At 41.6% G+C, this 17,461-nt stretch overlaps 1 protein-coding gene across 2 annotated transcripts; it reads right to left on the reverse strand.

The window, feature by feature from the left end:
- Positions 1-3,847: 3,847 nt before the first annotated feature.
- Positions 3,848-16,114, reverse strand: crispld1b (cysteine-rich secretory protein LCCL domain containing 1b). 2 transcript variants are annotated; one of them, XM_017496403.3, is made up of 15 exons: positions 16,031-16,114; positions 15,174-15,476; positions 11,932-12,050; positions 11,165-11,297; positions 10,516-10,631; positions 10,223-10,323; positions 9,702-9,905; positions 9,133-9,193; positions 8,938-9,004; positions 8,090-8,220; positions 7,923-7,966; positions 7,750-7,822; positions 7,558-7,627; positions 6,605-6,738; positions 3,848-5,975 (listed from the first exon to the last, which is right to left on the reverse strand). In XM_017496403.3, the coding sequence occupies exons 2-15, from the start codon at positions 15,423-15,425 to the stop codon at positions 5,924-5,926; spliced, it is 1,557 nt and encodes a 518-aa protein (XP_017351892.1). In that variant the 5' UTR covers positions 15,426-15,476; positions 16,031-16,114; the 3' UTR covers positions 3,848-5,923. The 2 variants fall into 2 exon arrangements, with proteins under 2 accessions (XP_017351892.1, XP_047018556.1); XM_047162600.2 differs by lacking the exon at positions 16,031-16,114 and adding an exon at positions 15,866-16,004.
- Positions 16,115-17,461: the final 1,347 nt, after the last annotated feature.

Below are 17,461 nucleotides of genomic sequence, written 5' to 3' on the forward strand. Positions count from 1 at the left end.
GTAACGGCTCGTTCACAGAAACGGATTAAAAAGCGTGTGTAATGGTTGACCTGGTGAAGTTTTTCTGTAAGGAGAAACGTGTTTATGTAACATGTATGGAAGGAGTCTCCAGTCTCAGCGCTTTGTAACAGTCTGTAACTTTACGTTTCCCAACATCTTCAGGACAGAGGAGTTTACGCTTCTTTACGGTTTCTCAGTAACACAACAAGCTGCGATTATGCGAGGGAACGAGTGTTTATAGCTGCTATAACGCAAGTGAGAACAGGAACTAATTTGTTTCACAATGTAACTATAAATGGATAAAAAGTCAGACCTGTTGTTCTTTAATAAGTAAAAAATGGTCCTCACTGGTAAATTGCTGTGGTATAAGGGGAATAGAACACTTGGGGACATGCTTTCATAGAAAAATAATCAACGTTGGGACAGTAGCTTGCATTATAGCAGTTATAAACAGTCGTTCCCTCACAGGTGTCTCTCTCCTCTGTCCTGAAGAAGTCAGAAAACTTCAACTTTTAACTCTGACGGTCAGAAATGTCTCCAGCACTGTTTTTATTACTGTTTTTTTGAATGAGCTGTTACTATAGAAACGATGACGTATCAGAACGAGCGCGTTAATTATGAATAAACCTGTCGAAGCTGCTGTTCTAAAAAATGAATCAACACCTTCTGATTTGAGAATTGATCCCTGCTTGTGGTAAAATAACATCAGTAGCAGGTCGGACAGGTGGGGTAACGGCGTACGGTGGGTCTGACGGAAGCCAGTTTTGGACCGAAAGCACTCTGACTGTAAGATGCGGTCTCGGTACGGTGGAGCTTTGTGTTTTGGCTGCTAGACTGAGATGAGTTCATGACTGTATGTAGGCCAGATAAAAATATAAGCAGCCCTGGGCCGCTACTGCTCTGTGATCTGGCGTTAAGTGAGTTAAAGGAGTTTTACGACCAAAGCATCCTTTTAGGATTTGTGATTTTTTGCCTGCGACAGCATTCTTCAAGCAAATAATCATAGAGTTCAAACCTACAGAGAATGAGAAGCTAATTCAATTAGATTAATATCTCTTTAATACTGCTCCCTCGCTAGCAAGCAGACGTTTCTGGAGCAATAAGTGAGATACACATATAATCACACCTCACCTGAACGCCGCGAGACGTCTCTAAAATTAGTCCCGTAACGTCTAATCTCAGTTTTACAGCGACTCGTTTCCTGTTGTTCCTCCTCGCGGGAATTCGTCTCATTTTCACCAGGTTTAGGTCACGGTTGAATTTAAAAAAAAAAAAAAAAAAAACATTCTCAAATACATGTGCTATTTGTGTTGCGAGGGTCAGTGTGTGAACATTTATAACCCGTTATCATTACGAAAACCAGCAGAGCGAGGAGAAGCCCCACCGCAGCGCTGCACGCATGTCAGGATCGTGTTCATTAAACCTCAGCGTGGGAGCGAGAGAAAATAAAGCTTACACGAAGGTAGTCATTGCTGACCCGCATATATATCACACACACACATACACACACACACACGGGACTCTATATGAATGCACACACCAATGCGGTCTATACGTATTTCCAGCTGCAGGCCGGAGGCAAATGAGGAAAAAATGTCAAACACATGTTGGTCAGCATGTAATCAGAACCGCATAATTTCAGGGGTGCGACATGCTAAGATCAACACTGACTCAGAATAACAACACATTACAATAGATTAGCAAACGCTACACACTGAACTGGACTGGACCGGACTGGACCGGACTGGACCGGACTGGTTCATGAGGAAAACTTTGTTAACTCTAATAGTTGTACTATCGTAGTCTATACAACAGCTAGACAGAATATAACTGTTCAACAGAATAGACTACGATGGTACTAACCCGACATTCACACTAGCCTGTGGCAAAGAGACAAGCCTGAAAGATTCGTGTGATACAACGTTCCCCGCTCACAGCTTTAGTTCCTGACCAGATTAGCATCATAGTAAACAAGCTAATCACAAACTAGCATTACAGTAAACAGATTTAAACACTAGCTAGCATTACAGTAAACAAGCTAATCACAAACTAGCATGATAGTAAACTAGCATGTACATCAGAAGGTAACCATGGTAACTGCGATGCTTGAAGTAGAAGGACCACCAGCCTGGCTGTGGCCTGAAATACGCCGTGATAAGCGAGTAAAAAAAACAGCAGAAGTGTGTGAAACCTGCATGTGTGAAGTGGCCTGATGCTAGATCAGAGAGAGAGAGAGAGAGAGAGAGAGAGAGAGAGAGAGAGAGAGTCACTCTGTGTGTGTGTGTGTGTGTGTCTGTGGGGGGGGGGGGGGGGGGGGTGTTAGGGGGGTACATCGTCATGTTCCCGTTGCTCCATGGTTTTGGAGTCGTTTCCCAGCCCTGTGACCTGCGAGCTCACCTGTGTGTGAATTTTGACACAGCTCTGATGCATGCCTCTTCTCCACGGAGATCTGGAACTTTCCTCAGGATCGCACAATGATAACTGATGAACAAACGCTCATAAACATCTGGAGGCCTTTCAGAAGCTGCTGGAGAATCACCTTCTTGAGGTTTCTTACCCTTGAGAACCAAGCTGAGCCTTTTACAAACACACACACACACACACACACACACACACACACACACACACACACACAGATTCCTTCAGAGAAAACATTTTGAAACGTGTTTTTTCCTCTTCAAATACCTCTGCAGTGCAGAACTCATATTAGTGTTGTTAGCCATTAATGCTAACTATAATCACACACCTGAAGTAAATGTTGATGTTCCTGATGAGTTTCTCTCATTTTCACAGTCTCTGTGTCTTTCCATTGTCTGTGTTTAAGATTTCAGAACAGTTTATATTTACAATTTATATTAAAGAACAGTAATAGGCTAGCTAGCAGGATGGTACACCTCTGCCATTAACTATCTTGCTCTTCGTTTATATTTTTGTTGCCGTGACTGACCACTTTTCAAAAGGAGTGTGTTGTGTGTTCTGCTTCTCTTACGTCCAGTCCAACGCATTTGGTTTGGTTGTGTCTTTTGTTTTCGGTTCTTTTTTGGTGATATTTCATTTCAATGTCATGGAAACATTTATCGCTAATACAAATAGTGATAAACATGCTACAATAAACAAACTAAGTGACGAGCTAGCATTATAGTAAACAGACAAAATGCTAATCACACAATTAGCATTATAGTAAATATGCTAAAGAATTTATTTGTTTGTTTGTTGTTGTTTTTTAAAAACAAACAAACTATGTAGCTTAAATGAACTCGATGTAATAAGGGAAGAAGATTTAAAATAATTGTTTTTGCGTTAACATGAAAACTACCTCAGTAAAAAAAACAACAACAAAAAAATGCTAAATTACTAATGCGTGTTTTCTCGCAGACAAAAAGTGTTCATAAAGCCTCTTTGGTTAAGGTCATATTTAATTTAGAATTATTAAATTACCCAAAATTAAGATCAATTAACTTTAAAGAAAATGTAATAATAATAATAATAATAATAATAATAAAGATTTCTGAGGTTAACTTTATAAATTTATTTACGCATTCACTTTATAAAAAGCTCAGATTGGAGCTCAGCAGGTAGCGACTCTGATAGAGAGCGGTAGTAGGAAACGAGGGTGAGAAGTCACACACACACACACACACACACACACACACACACACACACACACACACACGCGATCACAATGGCCATCTTTGTGTGCGAGTGTTTTGAGGTGTGATCAGCTTTCAGTTTTTCATTCTGCAGCTCGGCTAAATTCCAGAGTGAAATAAATAAAGCACAAAGCAGCTCAGTTTTACACACACACACACACACACACACACACACACACACACACACACACACAAAATCAGCTTTGATCATATTGACATTTATTTTAATGAAGAAAATAAGACATATTCCCCTGCAGGTGGATTATTCGGAATAGATAATAAGGACTGATGAGTAGGCATGTGCTGATCATCTCTTATACGGTTTACTACAATATTCAGACGTCATATATTTGTATTTTGCGGATTGTATTTATTTTTGTGGAAAAGAAAACCAAGACCAGGTTTTGAACACTTTGTGGAAATATATGTGGATGTATTTTGTCTTATGCTGTTAATGTTTTCCTAAAAACATAAACACGAATCAGATATACAGTATATTCTTTATATATATATATATATATATGATAGTGTTTTTTAGTCTTTACCTTCTGTTTATATGTGTAGCAGTAATAAGGAAAGGTTATTCATTTATTGTGATATAAAGATGTAAATATCTGCACATGCCCACTGAAGCGTAGCTTCATTCAGTACAGACGAATAATAAATACTTGTAGTAACGTTTCACCGTCAGTTCCCTCATCCCCCTTTCACACACACTCTCACGCGCCTCTTGTGGGAAATCATCCGAATTGTGTTGAGCGATTGTTCCTGGCCTGCCAGGTCGAACTCCGCCGTGGCAGAGATACGAAAAATACAAAAATAGAAACTTCGTGGACGTCGTAACCTCGCATAAGGAACAAAACTCAGGGGTGTTAATACGGGTTATATACACCGAGTTGCCGTTTTATCAGGTTCACCTACGCTATAGCTGCACTGTGTATGATCTGTTACTCTGCACAAAAGTATTGACACCCGTCTACATCTTGTTCAATAATCAAAGGGGGAAGCACTGAGCAGATAATATCCGTGTGGTGTTATTTTTTCCCGCTACAGCAGTGACACTTAACATGATGATGAAGTGGAGGATAGATACAATGTAGGTGTACCTAATAAATTGGCAACCCAGTAAGCAAGTAATCGAAACCTTTATGTACAGATAGACGACCCTTACAAAATAAAATAACGAAAGAAGAAGAACTTGTTAACAAAAAACAGAACCGTGTACAAAAGTACAAAGAGGCCATGCTAATTTTCTGTCTCTTTTTTCTGTCCTGTCATCTTATAACGACTGGCTCATGGATCAGAAAGTTTGATTTTACAATTTCGACTCTTCAAGCACGCATTAGATGCACAGTTCAAGCCAGAAGTGGTATTCCTGTCAGAATTAACATTTAGAAACTATCTGATTTAGAAACACGAGCTAACCTTTTACCCATGTTCTTATACACAACTCCTTATTAGCATTAGCTATAGCAGATATTAATATTATCCGAGACACCATGAATGATTAAACTTTCATTTTTACATCTTCATTAGCCTGCCTGTATATTAGCTGATCAAAAGAAACATCACAACTTTTGAATTAAAGCATGAACCGAAGTGGCAGAATTGGAATATTCTGATTTAGCAACACTAGCACAGCTTCTTCACTAATTAGCTTAGCTAATGTTAGCTTTCCACTAGTAGATATTTGACACTAATAGCGATCCATGTTCAGCTAAAGTTAGCATAACTACTGTATTAGGTACTAACTATACTGAAAAACTAGCTAATGTTAGTTATTATTAAGTATTAGCGGCACTATACAAGCTAACTATTGTGTAAACTACTGGCGACAAATTTATATTGTGCAAGTCCACTAGCACGCCAGCCAACGTTTGAAAGGTTTCTGCTAGCAAGTGTTAGGGCAGAGCTGCAGCTACAAATAATCTATATACACTGCAATAATGAGGAATGCGGAGATAAATCCTGGAAAACTATGCTATCTAGCTATCTAGCTAAGACATTTTTCTCTGGTTAAGAAATCGGGACAGAAAAAATGAACGCCTGGCCTCTGTGTCCTTCCGCAGAAACGTTTAGAGAAAGAACCATTTACAACTTGATATTATACAGAACGTGTACACAAAGCTGAAGTCCGCTGCTTCTCGATTAGCCAGATGGCTGGCGTTAATGTCTTTTTTGTATCTGTTGAGAGATTTTTCAGCTCAGCGTGAGGGACGCTGTTATTGTTGGCCGTTCTGCTCCACTACGGCGTGTGTCCTTGGACTGGGGCTTCAGATCACCGCAAAAACTCGGAACGCTTTTCCTCCGGTGGGATTCCGCAAGCTGGAGGGAGGAAGAAGAATAATGGCTGTTCATTTGGCTTCACTCACACACTCACACACGCACACACACACACACACACACACACACACACATCATTTACATGTTTTATGACTCGAGGCACTAAACCCATACCCTGGGTGGTCCTTTTATCCTCCTCAAACCTAGAAGCTTCGACTCGACCGCAAATTACATTAAATTAGATCAGCTGATTTAATGCCCAACTGAAACCAGCATGACATCACTGGCACAGCGTTTTAACTCGTCCACTGCATTATTGCGCTTTTTCCCAGCGCTGACATTAAAGAGTGCGTAACATCACGCTATCCCACAGCGCTGTGGTGATGAGTTCTCTATTACAGCGGCTCTGACAGTAGCGCAGTTTTACATTAATGCACTCGTCCTGATACGTTATGGTTTCTATAGTAACGGCTCGTTCACAGCGACGTGTACGGCAGACGCTCCACTGATAATAAACGGATTAAAAAATCGAAGTTTTCTGTCGTTTATTTAACGTGTATGGAAGGAGTCTCCAGTGTCAGTGCTTTGTAACAGTCAGAGGTGAAGCTGTGACTTCAGGACAGAGGAATTTACGCTTGTTTGTGGTTTCTTGCTAACATGACAGAAGATACCTCTCTGATGTGACTCGGTTCTGGTTCGAGCCGCTGTAGTGTCGCCTCTTGTCCACCGGCATCACGTCCAGATATCCACCCGAATCATTCTGAATCACACCGGCGTGAATCGCAGCCCGACAAATACTGGAGCTCTGATTAAAAAAACACACAGAGGAGAGAGAGAGAGAGAGAGAGAGAGAGAGAGAGAGTGAGAGAGAGAGAGTGAGAGAGAGAGAGAGAGAGAGAGAGAGAGAGAGAGAGAGAGTGAGAGTGAGAGAGAGAGAGAGGAGTTTCAGTACTGGAGAGAACAAAACTTCTGAAAAATGTTCCTGTAAGGCGTGCGTCCTCCAAACACACGTCAGGTCACTGACCCATGATCTCATTTCCCACTCTGACCTGATGTGCAGTACTGAGCCATATAAGATCCTGTTTGAAGTTTGCTAAAAGGCGTGTTGGAGATTCTGCAAGTTCTCTGGTCTGATGAGACCCAAATCTAACTTTAAAGTTAAATGTAAACCTCTATATTCGGTGGAAACCCAACACTGCTCATCACCCTGAGAACACTATCCCTGCCTTGAAGCCTGGTGGTGGGAGCATCATACCGAGCATGTTCATTCTCAGTTCATTCCTAGTTGCTTCTCTGATTAATTCCCCTTAAACCCTGATTGAAACTTTTCCAGAACTTTGCCCCAGACTTGTTTTGACTTGTTTTTTCATTTTTCCACCAATTTGATGGGCCAGGGTTAGAGACTGTATCACTACAAAATGTGGAAACCAGCCGGCGTCTGCTTTTGCTTCATTTCATTTAGTTTTCTTTCATTTGTACCTTCAGATGTGTAAATAACAATAATTCCATTTCAGTTCCAGGTGGAAAATGGAAATGTTCAGGAGAAATTAACACTTATTTATTTTTTTTATAATTTATATACATGTGTAAACTTTTCTCAAACTGATATATAGACAGAACTTACATCCGCATAGTACCGGGTCCCGATCACGCGGGCGTGGCTGTTGTAGAGGCAGTTACGAGGACAGTACAACCTGGAAAAGCAAACACTTCATTTAAACGACAGACAGCGGCTCATTAATTACACGCATTGCTGATTATCTGCTTACACGTGCACGCATTATCTTATCTGGAAAGTCAAGTAAAAGTCAATAACCTTGGACAATGTGTGACGGGCTTTTTGAAAGGGCAGTATTCAGCCACCGTCATGTCACAGGATATCGCTTTCACTGCAAAAGAAAAGATCAAGTCCATAACAGCTTCTGTTCTGAGGTTTACTGTATGCACGTGGTAGTTTATTAGTTATTAGCTAATGTAATGTGTACTGACCTGGTACCTTTGACACAGTGAAGGCATTAGCGCTCTGCTCTTTCCTGCGGAGGAAAAATAAATATCAGAATGAAAAATAGAAGTCAGAGCTCTGTTCTTTCCCTCCGTGAGTCAGTGCGAGTCAGTGCGAGTCAGTGCGATGGAGCTGGAGCAGCTCGGAGACTTACGCCAGCGTCTGAACTCCGTTTTGGTAGGACTTGGTGAAACGTCTTCGTCTGCCGATTCTGGTGACGTCCAGCCAGCCTCCGTCATCGTCTATAATCCCGGCGTGCAAACCGGCGCCACAGATACCGGATTGCTGAATAAAACAGCATCGTGTTCTATAAATTTGCTTGTTACGTATTTATTGTATTAACTACATTCATGTTTCTATCTTTTGAATCAACTGAGATTAGGCTGCTGATTGGCTGGAATATGATGCTAGGGCTGGGCATTACGCCAAGATATCATCATTATTGTGATCAATTAGGTCATAATGTACTTTTCTGAAATATTGTAGACATTGTGCTATCTTTTTAACATTTATGATGTTTTTATTTGTAGAACTTTCTGATTGGAAGCAGCTGTCTGTTTGGTTAATAATTTGACTCCTTTCCTTCATCCGAAATTTACCAACGATTTTTAAATGTAAATGTATTAGTACGGGCGTGTTAATTATGAATAAAGCTGTGATTTGCAGCTGCGCTACTGTCAGAGCCGCTGTTATAGAAAATTAATCAACACCTTCTGACCAACCGCCATCCAGAACTCAACAGCGCCGTGGTGTAACGGAACTTAATGAATGATAATATAACGGAAGCCAAACAATCTCATCGGAGACTCTACTGTTGCGTCTTTACAGACGTGTGAAGGGCGTGTTAATGAGCTGATGAGTTGAAACAGCCGTGTTAAATCAGAGATAAATATAAAGTGCAGTCGTCCTTCATCACCGCCGTCTGACTTCCTGTTCCTCATTGTTCTAATTTGGAAAATGTGCCTGTGTGTAATACACATGATCGTAGTTTAAATCACGTACCACGTCATAATATCCCGATCCCAACACTTTTCCGTAGTTGTATAAACAACCAGGTGGACATTCATACCTGTTTTTGAAAAAAAGAAAGGAAAGTTATTGGTTAAGAAATAACAGGGAATAACAAGTAGAGTGACACAAGTAGAGTGATATTCGAGTGCAACACAACACAGAAAGGTGACAAAATAAAGCGTTCACCTGTTGCAGGTGGTTCCTTTACACCGATCACGTAACTTTACATCACACTCCACCTGCTGAGCTGCGAAACAGGACGAGGAAGAGGACATCTGACTGACAAGAAATCTGTCAGGAAATGTTTACACGTGCGGATGTGGGCGGAGCTTGCATGACCGGGAACTTTTTTAATGTGTAATGGTGTAATGTTGCTGTTAACACTTTGTTGTTATTTAAATCAATGGTCTTTGCTTCTTCGCCTGTTAATCACGACTGCAAACTCTCATTTGCATATTGCAACATGATTGGCTGCTATGTTCGATGATGTAATAACACACTCAGGCTGACTCCAGATCATCCACTTTTCTTAAGAGCGTACTCCAGAACCATTCCACTGACAATTTCTTGACATTGTGATGATCTACTTATTTAAAATTTCATTCTCTGCAAAAGAACTCAAACTTTTAGTAAAGACGCTCAGTCAACATTTATTTGTTTATTTACGTTAAAACATTACACGGTAATAGCTATAGGAGTTACGGTAACACTGTAAGGGTTGCGTACGTATGTATGAATGTGGATAAAGCGCTTACACATCTGCTGAGTGTTGATGATCTCGTTCCTGTCCAGGCCGTGGTTACGTGACGGTGTTGACGCTGGTGTCGGCGCTGGTGTCGGCGCTGGTGTCGGGGTGTGCGAGTGATCAGCAGGTGGAGATGATTGGCTGTGCGATGGCTCCGGCTCAATGTAATTACTCTCTTCTGGCTCGGGGGCGAAAGATCTCTGACTGCCATCATCTGAATATATAAATATATATAAATAATCACGCGTCAACACCTGCTGCTCTCAGAACAGTGACAGGTCCAAACACAGGAGCGATTCGAGTGCTCATTAACACCCACAATCCTATCTAACTTATTTAATCTTACATAATTAAATATTTAACACAATGGGTGTTGATTCCACCTTATTTATTTAGAATTATTTAACACTAATAATTCAGTACTGGATTCTAATTAAATCCTGAAAGTGTTTCACACTGCGAGTGTTAATTTATCCGCGGACGTGTTGACAGTAATAATGAACTAGATGTTAAATAAACAAACGGTGGTACCTTTATAGCAGAGGTTGTCCCTGCAGCCTCCTCCGTAGCTGGATGGACACGCTGAACACGGCCGGCCGTGTTTATACGGCGCATGACCCCACCAGTTCCCCCTAACATCATCGAAACAGCCCTTTACTACAATGAAACACTGTTATAGCTGACTTATTGCCTGCTGTGCTTTTGAACCGTCCGTCGTCCGGGGTTAACTGCGTCCGAGTTAAATGATGTATGTTAATGAGGGAAAAGGTTTTTACAGGACTGATTCATGTGACAATAAAACACACACGGGGTTGTTTACTTACGGTGGTGAGTAATTACACACTAGATAGACGGCTTTGGCCCAGATCATTCCCCAGACGTTCATGTTGTAACACACGTTGATGGCACAGCCGATTTTATTGCTGGTGGCCCAAACCAACTGCAGACAGACACCGGTTCAGTTTATCAGCAGTCATGTGACTACGATCATTCTCTCTGAGTAACAACACACAAAACTACTGCCTGGAGCTAATAGTTATACTCTATATTACATCCATTATATTCTGTCTGTATCGGCTGTTTTAACACCTGCACTGTTCTTCTGGACCTGAGCACATCTGGAGTTCACTTCAGGTGAACATGAATGACTTCACCATGTGTGAAAACAACCTGTTCCCTGGACTGAGCATCGAATAACGTGAATGGTTGAATGTTTTAAATCATGTTGTGGTCTCTCTCTCTCTCTTATATATATATATATATATATATATAAAAAAAACACATTACATTTGACATTATATCACACTATAAAAGGAGATGGGTGGACAAACGCTGCAAACTGACTTCCCTCGTTTCTGCACTTCATGGTTTTTAAAGAATATACTCCACCTCGGTTATACATGCTGTCTTTAAACTTTACGTTGTATTGTTTAAACACCAAACAGCTGTATAGTGATTTAAAAGTGTGTGTACCTGTGTGTAGTGTGTACAGACGGGTCCCGAGCACCTGTAGGGACAGTAGGGGTTACACTCCTGTGGATAGGGGAAGCTGAAGTGCTGAACTTCATCATACCACGCCTGCACGTGAAAGGTCGGAGGTCGTTCTCTACGAAAATAAAATGAAACAGATACATTACCCCTTTAATAACAGACTGATGAAAAATCATATAGCAGTGACTCTCTATACTGTACTGTACTATACTGTGCATTTTACTAAAGATACAGTGACTGCTAATCCTACACTACACTACATTTCATACTGCAATTCTACCACACTACAAAACACGGGTATGCTTTAATGTACTGTATAATACTACATAAATACTGTACTGCACTATACTATAACATTCCCCTGACAATTTCACAGATACCTTCCTGCAGTACACCATACTGTACTATGATTTAATATACTACATTATACTACACTGAAGTATGTTTGATACTATACTATCTTCCGTACTATATTTAACAATAAGATGCCATCCTACACGCTACACACTACACTACATACTGTGTGTGTATACCGGGTATAGTGTAGTGTAGATACAGTGATATGTATTACACTAGTGACGGTACTCCTGGCGGATGAATATTAGTGTGAACTCTGGTGTTATATACACAGTATTTCTCACACTGTACTTGAAAGCATAGAGAGGTGATCACAATGACAACAAAGTTTGATGTTGAAAAATATTTTGCTGAAAGGACATGGGGTGATTTATGTAAGAGCTGAAGTTCACCTGCCCCAGTGCGCCCCCAGGTTCTGTCCGATCTGCGTGAGCAGGTGAGACGGGCCGTGCTGCCACAGACAGGCGTGAGCCCAATCCTCTGCACTGCGCTCCAACTCGGTGTCCCACACCTGAGACCACACACACACACACACACACACACACACACACACACACACACACACACACACACACACGTTTCTATTACTTGTTAGCTCCATTATCCTTGTAACGAACATGTCTTAAGGTGAAAGGGGCCGTGTTGATTATTTATTTGATTGTAATGCGAGCGTAAATAAGGTTTCCGTGATTTCGGCATGGTAAAGCCTCAAACTGTCATTTCGTGCGTCAGTTCCTGGCTGTGTGCTAACCATGACTCTCTGATAGAGATCAGATCATGGCTTTAGCAGCTATAATGTGTTTGTGCGTCAGTGTATTTGGACAAAGAGCTTTGTGTAGAAGCTCGGACGTTCTCCATTGTGCACCATGCTGCTTCATTCCTCCACCTGAACCTTGCACTTGTGCACTTAAAGCTGATTGTAGATGCTAATTCGTTCCATGTGCATGTCTATAAAATGGCCATTCTTTAAATCCAGTGATTTTTTTAAACCATTCCAGTAAAACACATTGCATTAAACAAGTTTCGCTCAACTTCATGCGAATAAGGGAAAGTGTCGAGAGTCAGGACTGGCTCTGGTTAGCCAAGCATTTCCATAAATAGGTGAACGTGAGTAGTTCGGTCGTACACCGGCAATAAACCTTCATAAACATAGCCGTTTTGGCAGATGGCCTGTGATTATCTTCGCCACGAGCATACAGTTTCTCGATGTGAGTGCAATGCTGCAATCCGCTCGTCTTATTTCACGCTCCGAACTCCGTCTCGTGGAGCTTCTGTTACCTGAGTCTGGCTTTCTGCCACCGCTCACTTGCTGTAATTCCTCATTACTACTGAGTCCTGACTTTAGAGTTCACTCCAGCTGAAACAAGAACCCTCTGTGACCTCCAGTGTTTCCTGTTCAGAGTAATTACCCAGACGTCTTTGGGGCGGCCGGTTGCTTATTGTGCTCTGCTCATTGGGGGGCCACACAGAGGAACACACTGTTCTGCTCGGCTCTGGAGATGAACAGATTACCCCGAGAGCCGAGAGAGCCGGCCGGCGTCAGTTTCAACGCATACTGAAAACACAGCTGAGGTTTTTTATTTATTTATTTATTTATTTAAGTGTAATTACTTTTAAAAGCAAGTATGTGAAATGTGAAGCCTTTCTGTCGTCATTACAGTACGCAATATACTCCTAGCAATTACTGTATTTCATACATACTATTTATTTGCTTTTCTCTGACTCTACTGCTCTAATGTCTGAAACTGTTACTAGGCAGGTCTCATCCACTGCACACGTTTCAACTGACTTTAGCTATAGAACACTATAGTGAATTTTTTTCTGAAAAACATCATATGAATAATAATAAAATAATAGTTTTAAATGAATTAAACGCATGCACAAAACTGACTCTTGAAATTCCTGATGGAAATCTTTCAAATCCAATTCAACCTTTTTTCCCCCTTATAACCCAGAATATATATGACAGCATTTCTGCGGGAAGAGAAGTCAGTATGTACCGTTATTTATCACTAAAAAGTCCATTTAGTGCAAACAAGTAACCAGTAACGCAGTTACATTTACAGAAACTTCATAAAATAAAATAAAAAAACCTCTAAATTCCTGCTTCTAAAATCCTACCTGCCATTTAAAAAAGCCAAAGATTCAATACGATCCAATTTAGAGATGATTAAATGCAGTAAAAAACAAGGCCACACCCCCTTCACTGAGACTGACAGGCACAGAGGCCACGCCTCCTTCAGCAGGACTGACACAAACGCCACGCCTCCTTCACTATAACAGTCACTGCACCTGTCAGACATAATGAAATCCTTTCCCTATGTTTGGCTCGAAATTTGATCTCTGAACATGAACTCGTGACCTTTGACCTGAGAGCCAGTATTTCTCTCAACTGTTGCCAACTGCACTGTGCTGGACAAATCTTCTGAGGACTACAGTGTGGTATTTGCTGAAGAGCCACTACTCCAAGAAACAAGAAGAAACAAGAAGAAACAGGAGCTTTGGCTGGAGTCCAGCAGCAGCAGCAGCAGCAGCAGCAGCAGGGGAGCTGAGGTTTGCGTGAAGGGGCAATAAGGGTACGATGGCGCTGCTGCCTTCCTGCTGGACTAAACTGTTTGCAGTCGACCACAAACTTGTCCATCATTCAGGATTCTTTTCACCTCCACTAAAGCAGTGTGAAACCGGTGCACAGATTTGGACAGGTGTAATCTTCATGCAAACACTGAGGAGAGATTTATAGCTCATGGACAATGCTGCTACTGACCTACTGCTCAAACTGGACACCGTGGTTTTAGACGATGATGATAGGGTGGTGTCGGGGTGGAACGGAATGAAAAATGAATCCCGCAGCCAAATATGATGGTTCTCAGCACAACATGGTTCGACAACAATGATGCCACTGACTTACAGATCTGACCGATCCTGACCTTTATCTTGATGACCTCCAACTGGATGTTCTCTTCCGGGAACTTCTCAAACTGGATGTTCTAACACTACTAATTTGATGTTTCCTACATGGAGGTTCTTTAATTGGCTGATCTCTAGCTCCTTAATCTCTAGCTAGCTGATCTCTAATTAGCTGAATGGTAGATCTCCAACTGAATGATCTCTATCTGGATGATTTCTAACTGGAAGATCTTTGACTGGAACTTTAAGTAATGATTTCTACTTCAATGATCTGAGGACAGATGTTGAGTGCCTCTTTTGTATCCAACTGCACTGGAATGCAAAGGGCTGAAAAAATATTCAGGGTGGTATTTGCTGAAGAGCCACTACTCCAAGAAACAAGAAGAAACAGGAGCTTTGGCTGGAGTCCAGCAGCAGCAGCAGCAGCAGCAGCAGGGGAGCTGAGGTTTGCGTGAAGGGGCAATAAGGGTACGATGGCGCTGCTGCCTTCCTGCTGGACTAAACTGTTTGCAGTCGACCACAAACTTGTCCATCATTCAGGATTCTTTTCACCTCCACTATAGCAGTGTGAAACCGGTGCACAGATTTGGACAGGTGTAATCTTCATGCAAATACTGAGGAGAGATTTATAGCTCATGGACAATGCTGCTACTGACCTACTGCTCAAACTGGACACCGTGGTTTTAGACGATGCAGTATGGGGTAATTTTTATTAACTGGATCTCACCATGTACTCCATGTTAGACGCAGGAGGATAAACCTGACCCCTGAGCTTGTTGTGAAGGTCGAGGATCAGCTGCATGTCGCCGTGCGAGATCGCCCTCTTGCCCCTCGGCCTGGATTCCCACCACGAGTCCTCCTTATCCATGTACTTCTCCATCATGGCTTCCAGGTGTGTGCCGTTGGGGATGAACATAGCGAAAGCAGTCTGGACGTACACGAGGAGCAGCACGGGAATGCTGAACCAGTGCTGCTTCATTTCCAGATAAAACCACAGAGACAATAACCCCAACGTAAATCTCCTCTTCACCTGGGAATGCAAATCAAGAGAATAAAATGATTCATTATTCTTTCACCGGTTATAATTTCTCACTTCCATGCGCTTCTTTAGTCTCTAAGAGTGTTTACACACATCTGATCCATCTCAACACCTCTCATGTAGTGTTAGAGGAGAATAAACACTGATATAGTTTTGAAACTCTCTCTGGCTTTGACTTCTTAATGCAGTTCTTTTTTCCTCTCTCAGTATGAAAAGCTGTTTCAGCATTTCTTGCACGAGCGTGGCTATTATTCGCCGCTAATCACACGCACGTGCAATATTTCATACGGTTGTGACTTGCAATAAAACACACACACACACACACACACACACACACACACACACATAGCTATATATGCATGCCAGCCATTAAAGCTCACCTTGACACAGCGCCCTAAAGCTTATTTTCATGCATTGGAGTTCTGAAGTCAGACACGACTCTCTAAGATTTTTACATCTCGTTGGTTTTTTGCGCGTGCTCGGAACGCATATAGATCACATCAAACACATCAAACTCAATGTTTCATCCATGCAAACAAACTGACCTTAGTGTGTGCGCGTGCTGTCCAGCCCGGTGTGACCGATTCATTCACATTCACGTGATTTCGCTCAGACGCGCTCGAGCTCTGCTGATGCGCGCGCGTGTACCGCAGGAGCGCAGACGCAACTTCTTATACCCAGTTAGGCGGGACTTTTATTTTAAACCCCACCCCATGAGCGTTAACACCTATCCACACCTTTTCATCCCAAATATTTAGTTTAGACCCAGAACAACACGGTGCTTGGAGTAAATATGAGCACTCACTGGAGAACGGCGTGGAAGACTGCAAAAGTGGTTTAAAGTCAGGAAAACTGGGATACCTTTTTTTTTTTTTCCCCCTCAAATCAAATGTTTTTTCAATATAAAAATAAGTTTGCACATAATGCATGCCTTCCAAACCGTTTCCATTACTAGATGAACTAAAACAAGAACAATCATTCCATCAATATTCAGTGCTTGGCATAACAAAAAAATGAACCAGATTAAAATCTGACAGCACATCTATCCTACATCCATCTATTTCTGTGAATTTTCCCAGAAAACAAAACAATAATGGAACGGAACAATAATACAAGTGCATCTCAAAAAATGTTAATATCGTGGAAAAGTACATTTTTTTCAGTGTTTTAATTCAAAAAGTGGAACTTGCATATATTTAGATTCATTACACATAAAGTGAAATGTTTGAAGCCTTTTATTGTTTTAATCTCGATGATTATGGCTTACAGCTCACGGAAATCAAGAATCCAGTTAATAATACAGAAATGTTGACCTGAGAAGACTCTGATCAGATAATTAATCTCTCAGTCTGGGTCAGAACACACACACAATCACGGGGAAGATGAAAGTAAGCGCTGCGTTTCATTTGGAAATCAAGGTTCCGGAGTCTGGAGGAAGAGTGGAGAGGAACAGAATCCCAGCTGATTGAAGTCCAGTGTGAAGTTTCCACAGTCGGTGATGATTTGGGTTGCCGTGTCATCTGCTGGTGTCGGTCCAGTGTGTTTTCTCAAGTTGAGAGTCGATGCAGCGTCTACCAGGAGATTTTACATACTTCATGCTTCATCTGCTGACGAGCTTTATGTAGATGCAGATTTCCTTTTTTTAAATAATGGATTTGCTGGTGCTTCGTGGGATGATCAAAGTCTGGGTTATTTGATTTATAACTAATACTTGTCTGAGACTTTTCCAGAAGCATTGCTCATATATTCAAGCTTGAACTGTGTTGATGCACGTCTCTACGTTTTAGCTACCTGACATGTGGAAATGTGCGTGTGCCAACATGAAAATTAAATATGACCAAAAAATCAGCAGCTCTTCACCGCATGGCCCTGCTGTGCATCTGGAACAGCTGGAACAGTGGCGCTCTGTGTGAGCTGAAATCTCAGAGAAACCAGCACACACTGAAGGTCTGATTCACCATTCAGCCTCTCTATAC

The sequence above is a fragment of the Ictalurus punctatus genome, chromosome 20 (genome assembly GCF_001660625.3).
Source record: "Ictalurus punctatus breed USDA103 chromosome 20, Coco_2.0, whole genome shotgun sequence".
Lineage (NCBI taxonomy): Eukaryota > Metazoa > Chordata > Actinopteri > Siluriformes > Ictaluridae > Ictalurus > Ictalurus punctatus.

Coding starts and splice junctions, on each gene's coding strand:
- crispld1b (XM_017496403.3), bottom strand. CDS start 15,425: ATGAAGCAGCACTGGTTCAGCATTCCCGTGCTGCTCCTCGTGTACGTC. Junction 7,967..8,089: donor AACGGAGTTCAGACGCTGGC/GTAAGTCTCCGA, acceptor TTTCCTCCGCAG/GAAAGAGCAGAGCGCTAATG. Junction 7,628..7,749: donor CCCGTCACACATTGTCCAAG/GTTATTGACTTT, acceptor TTGCTTTTCCAG/GTTGTACTGTCCTCGTAACT.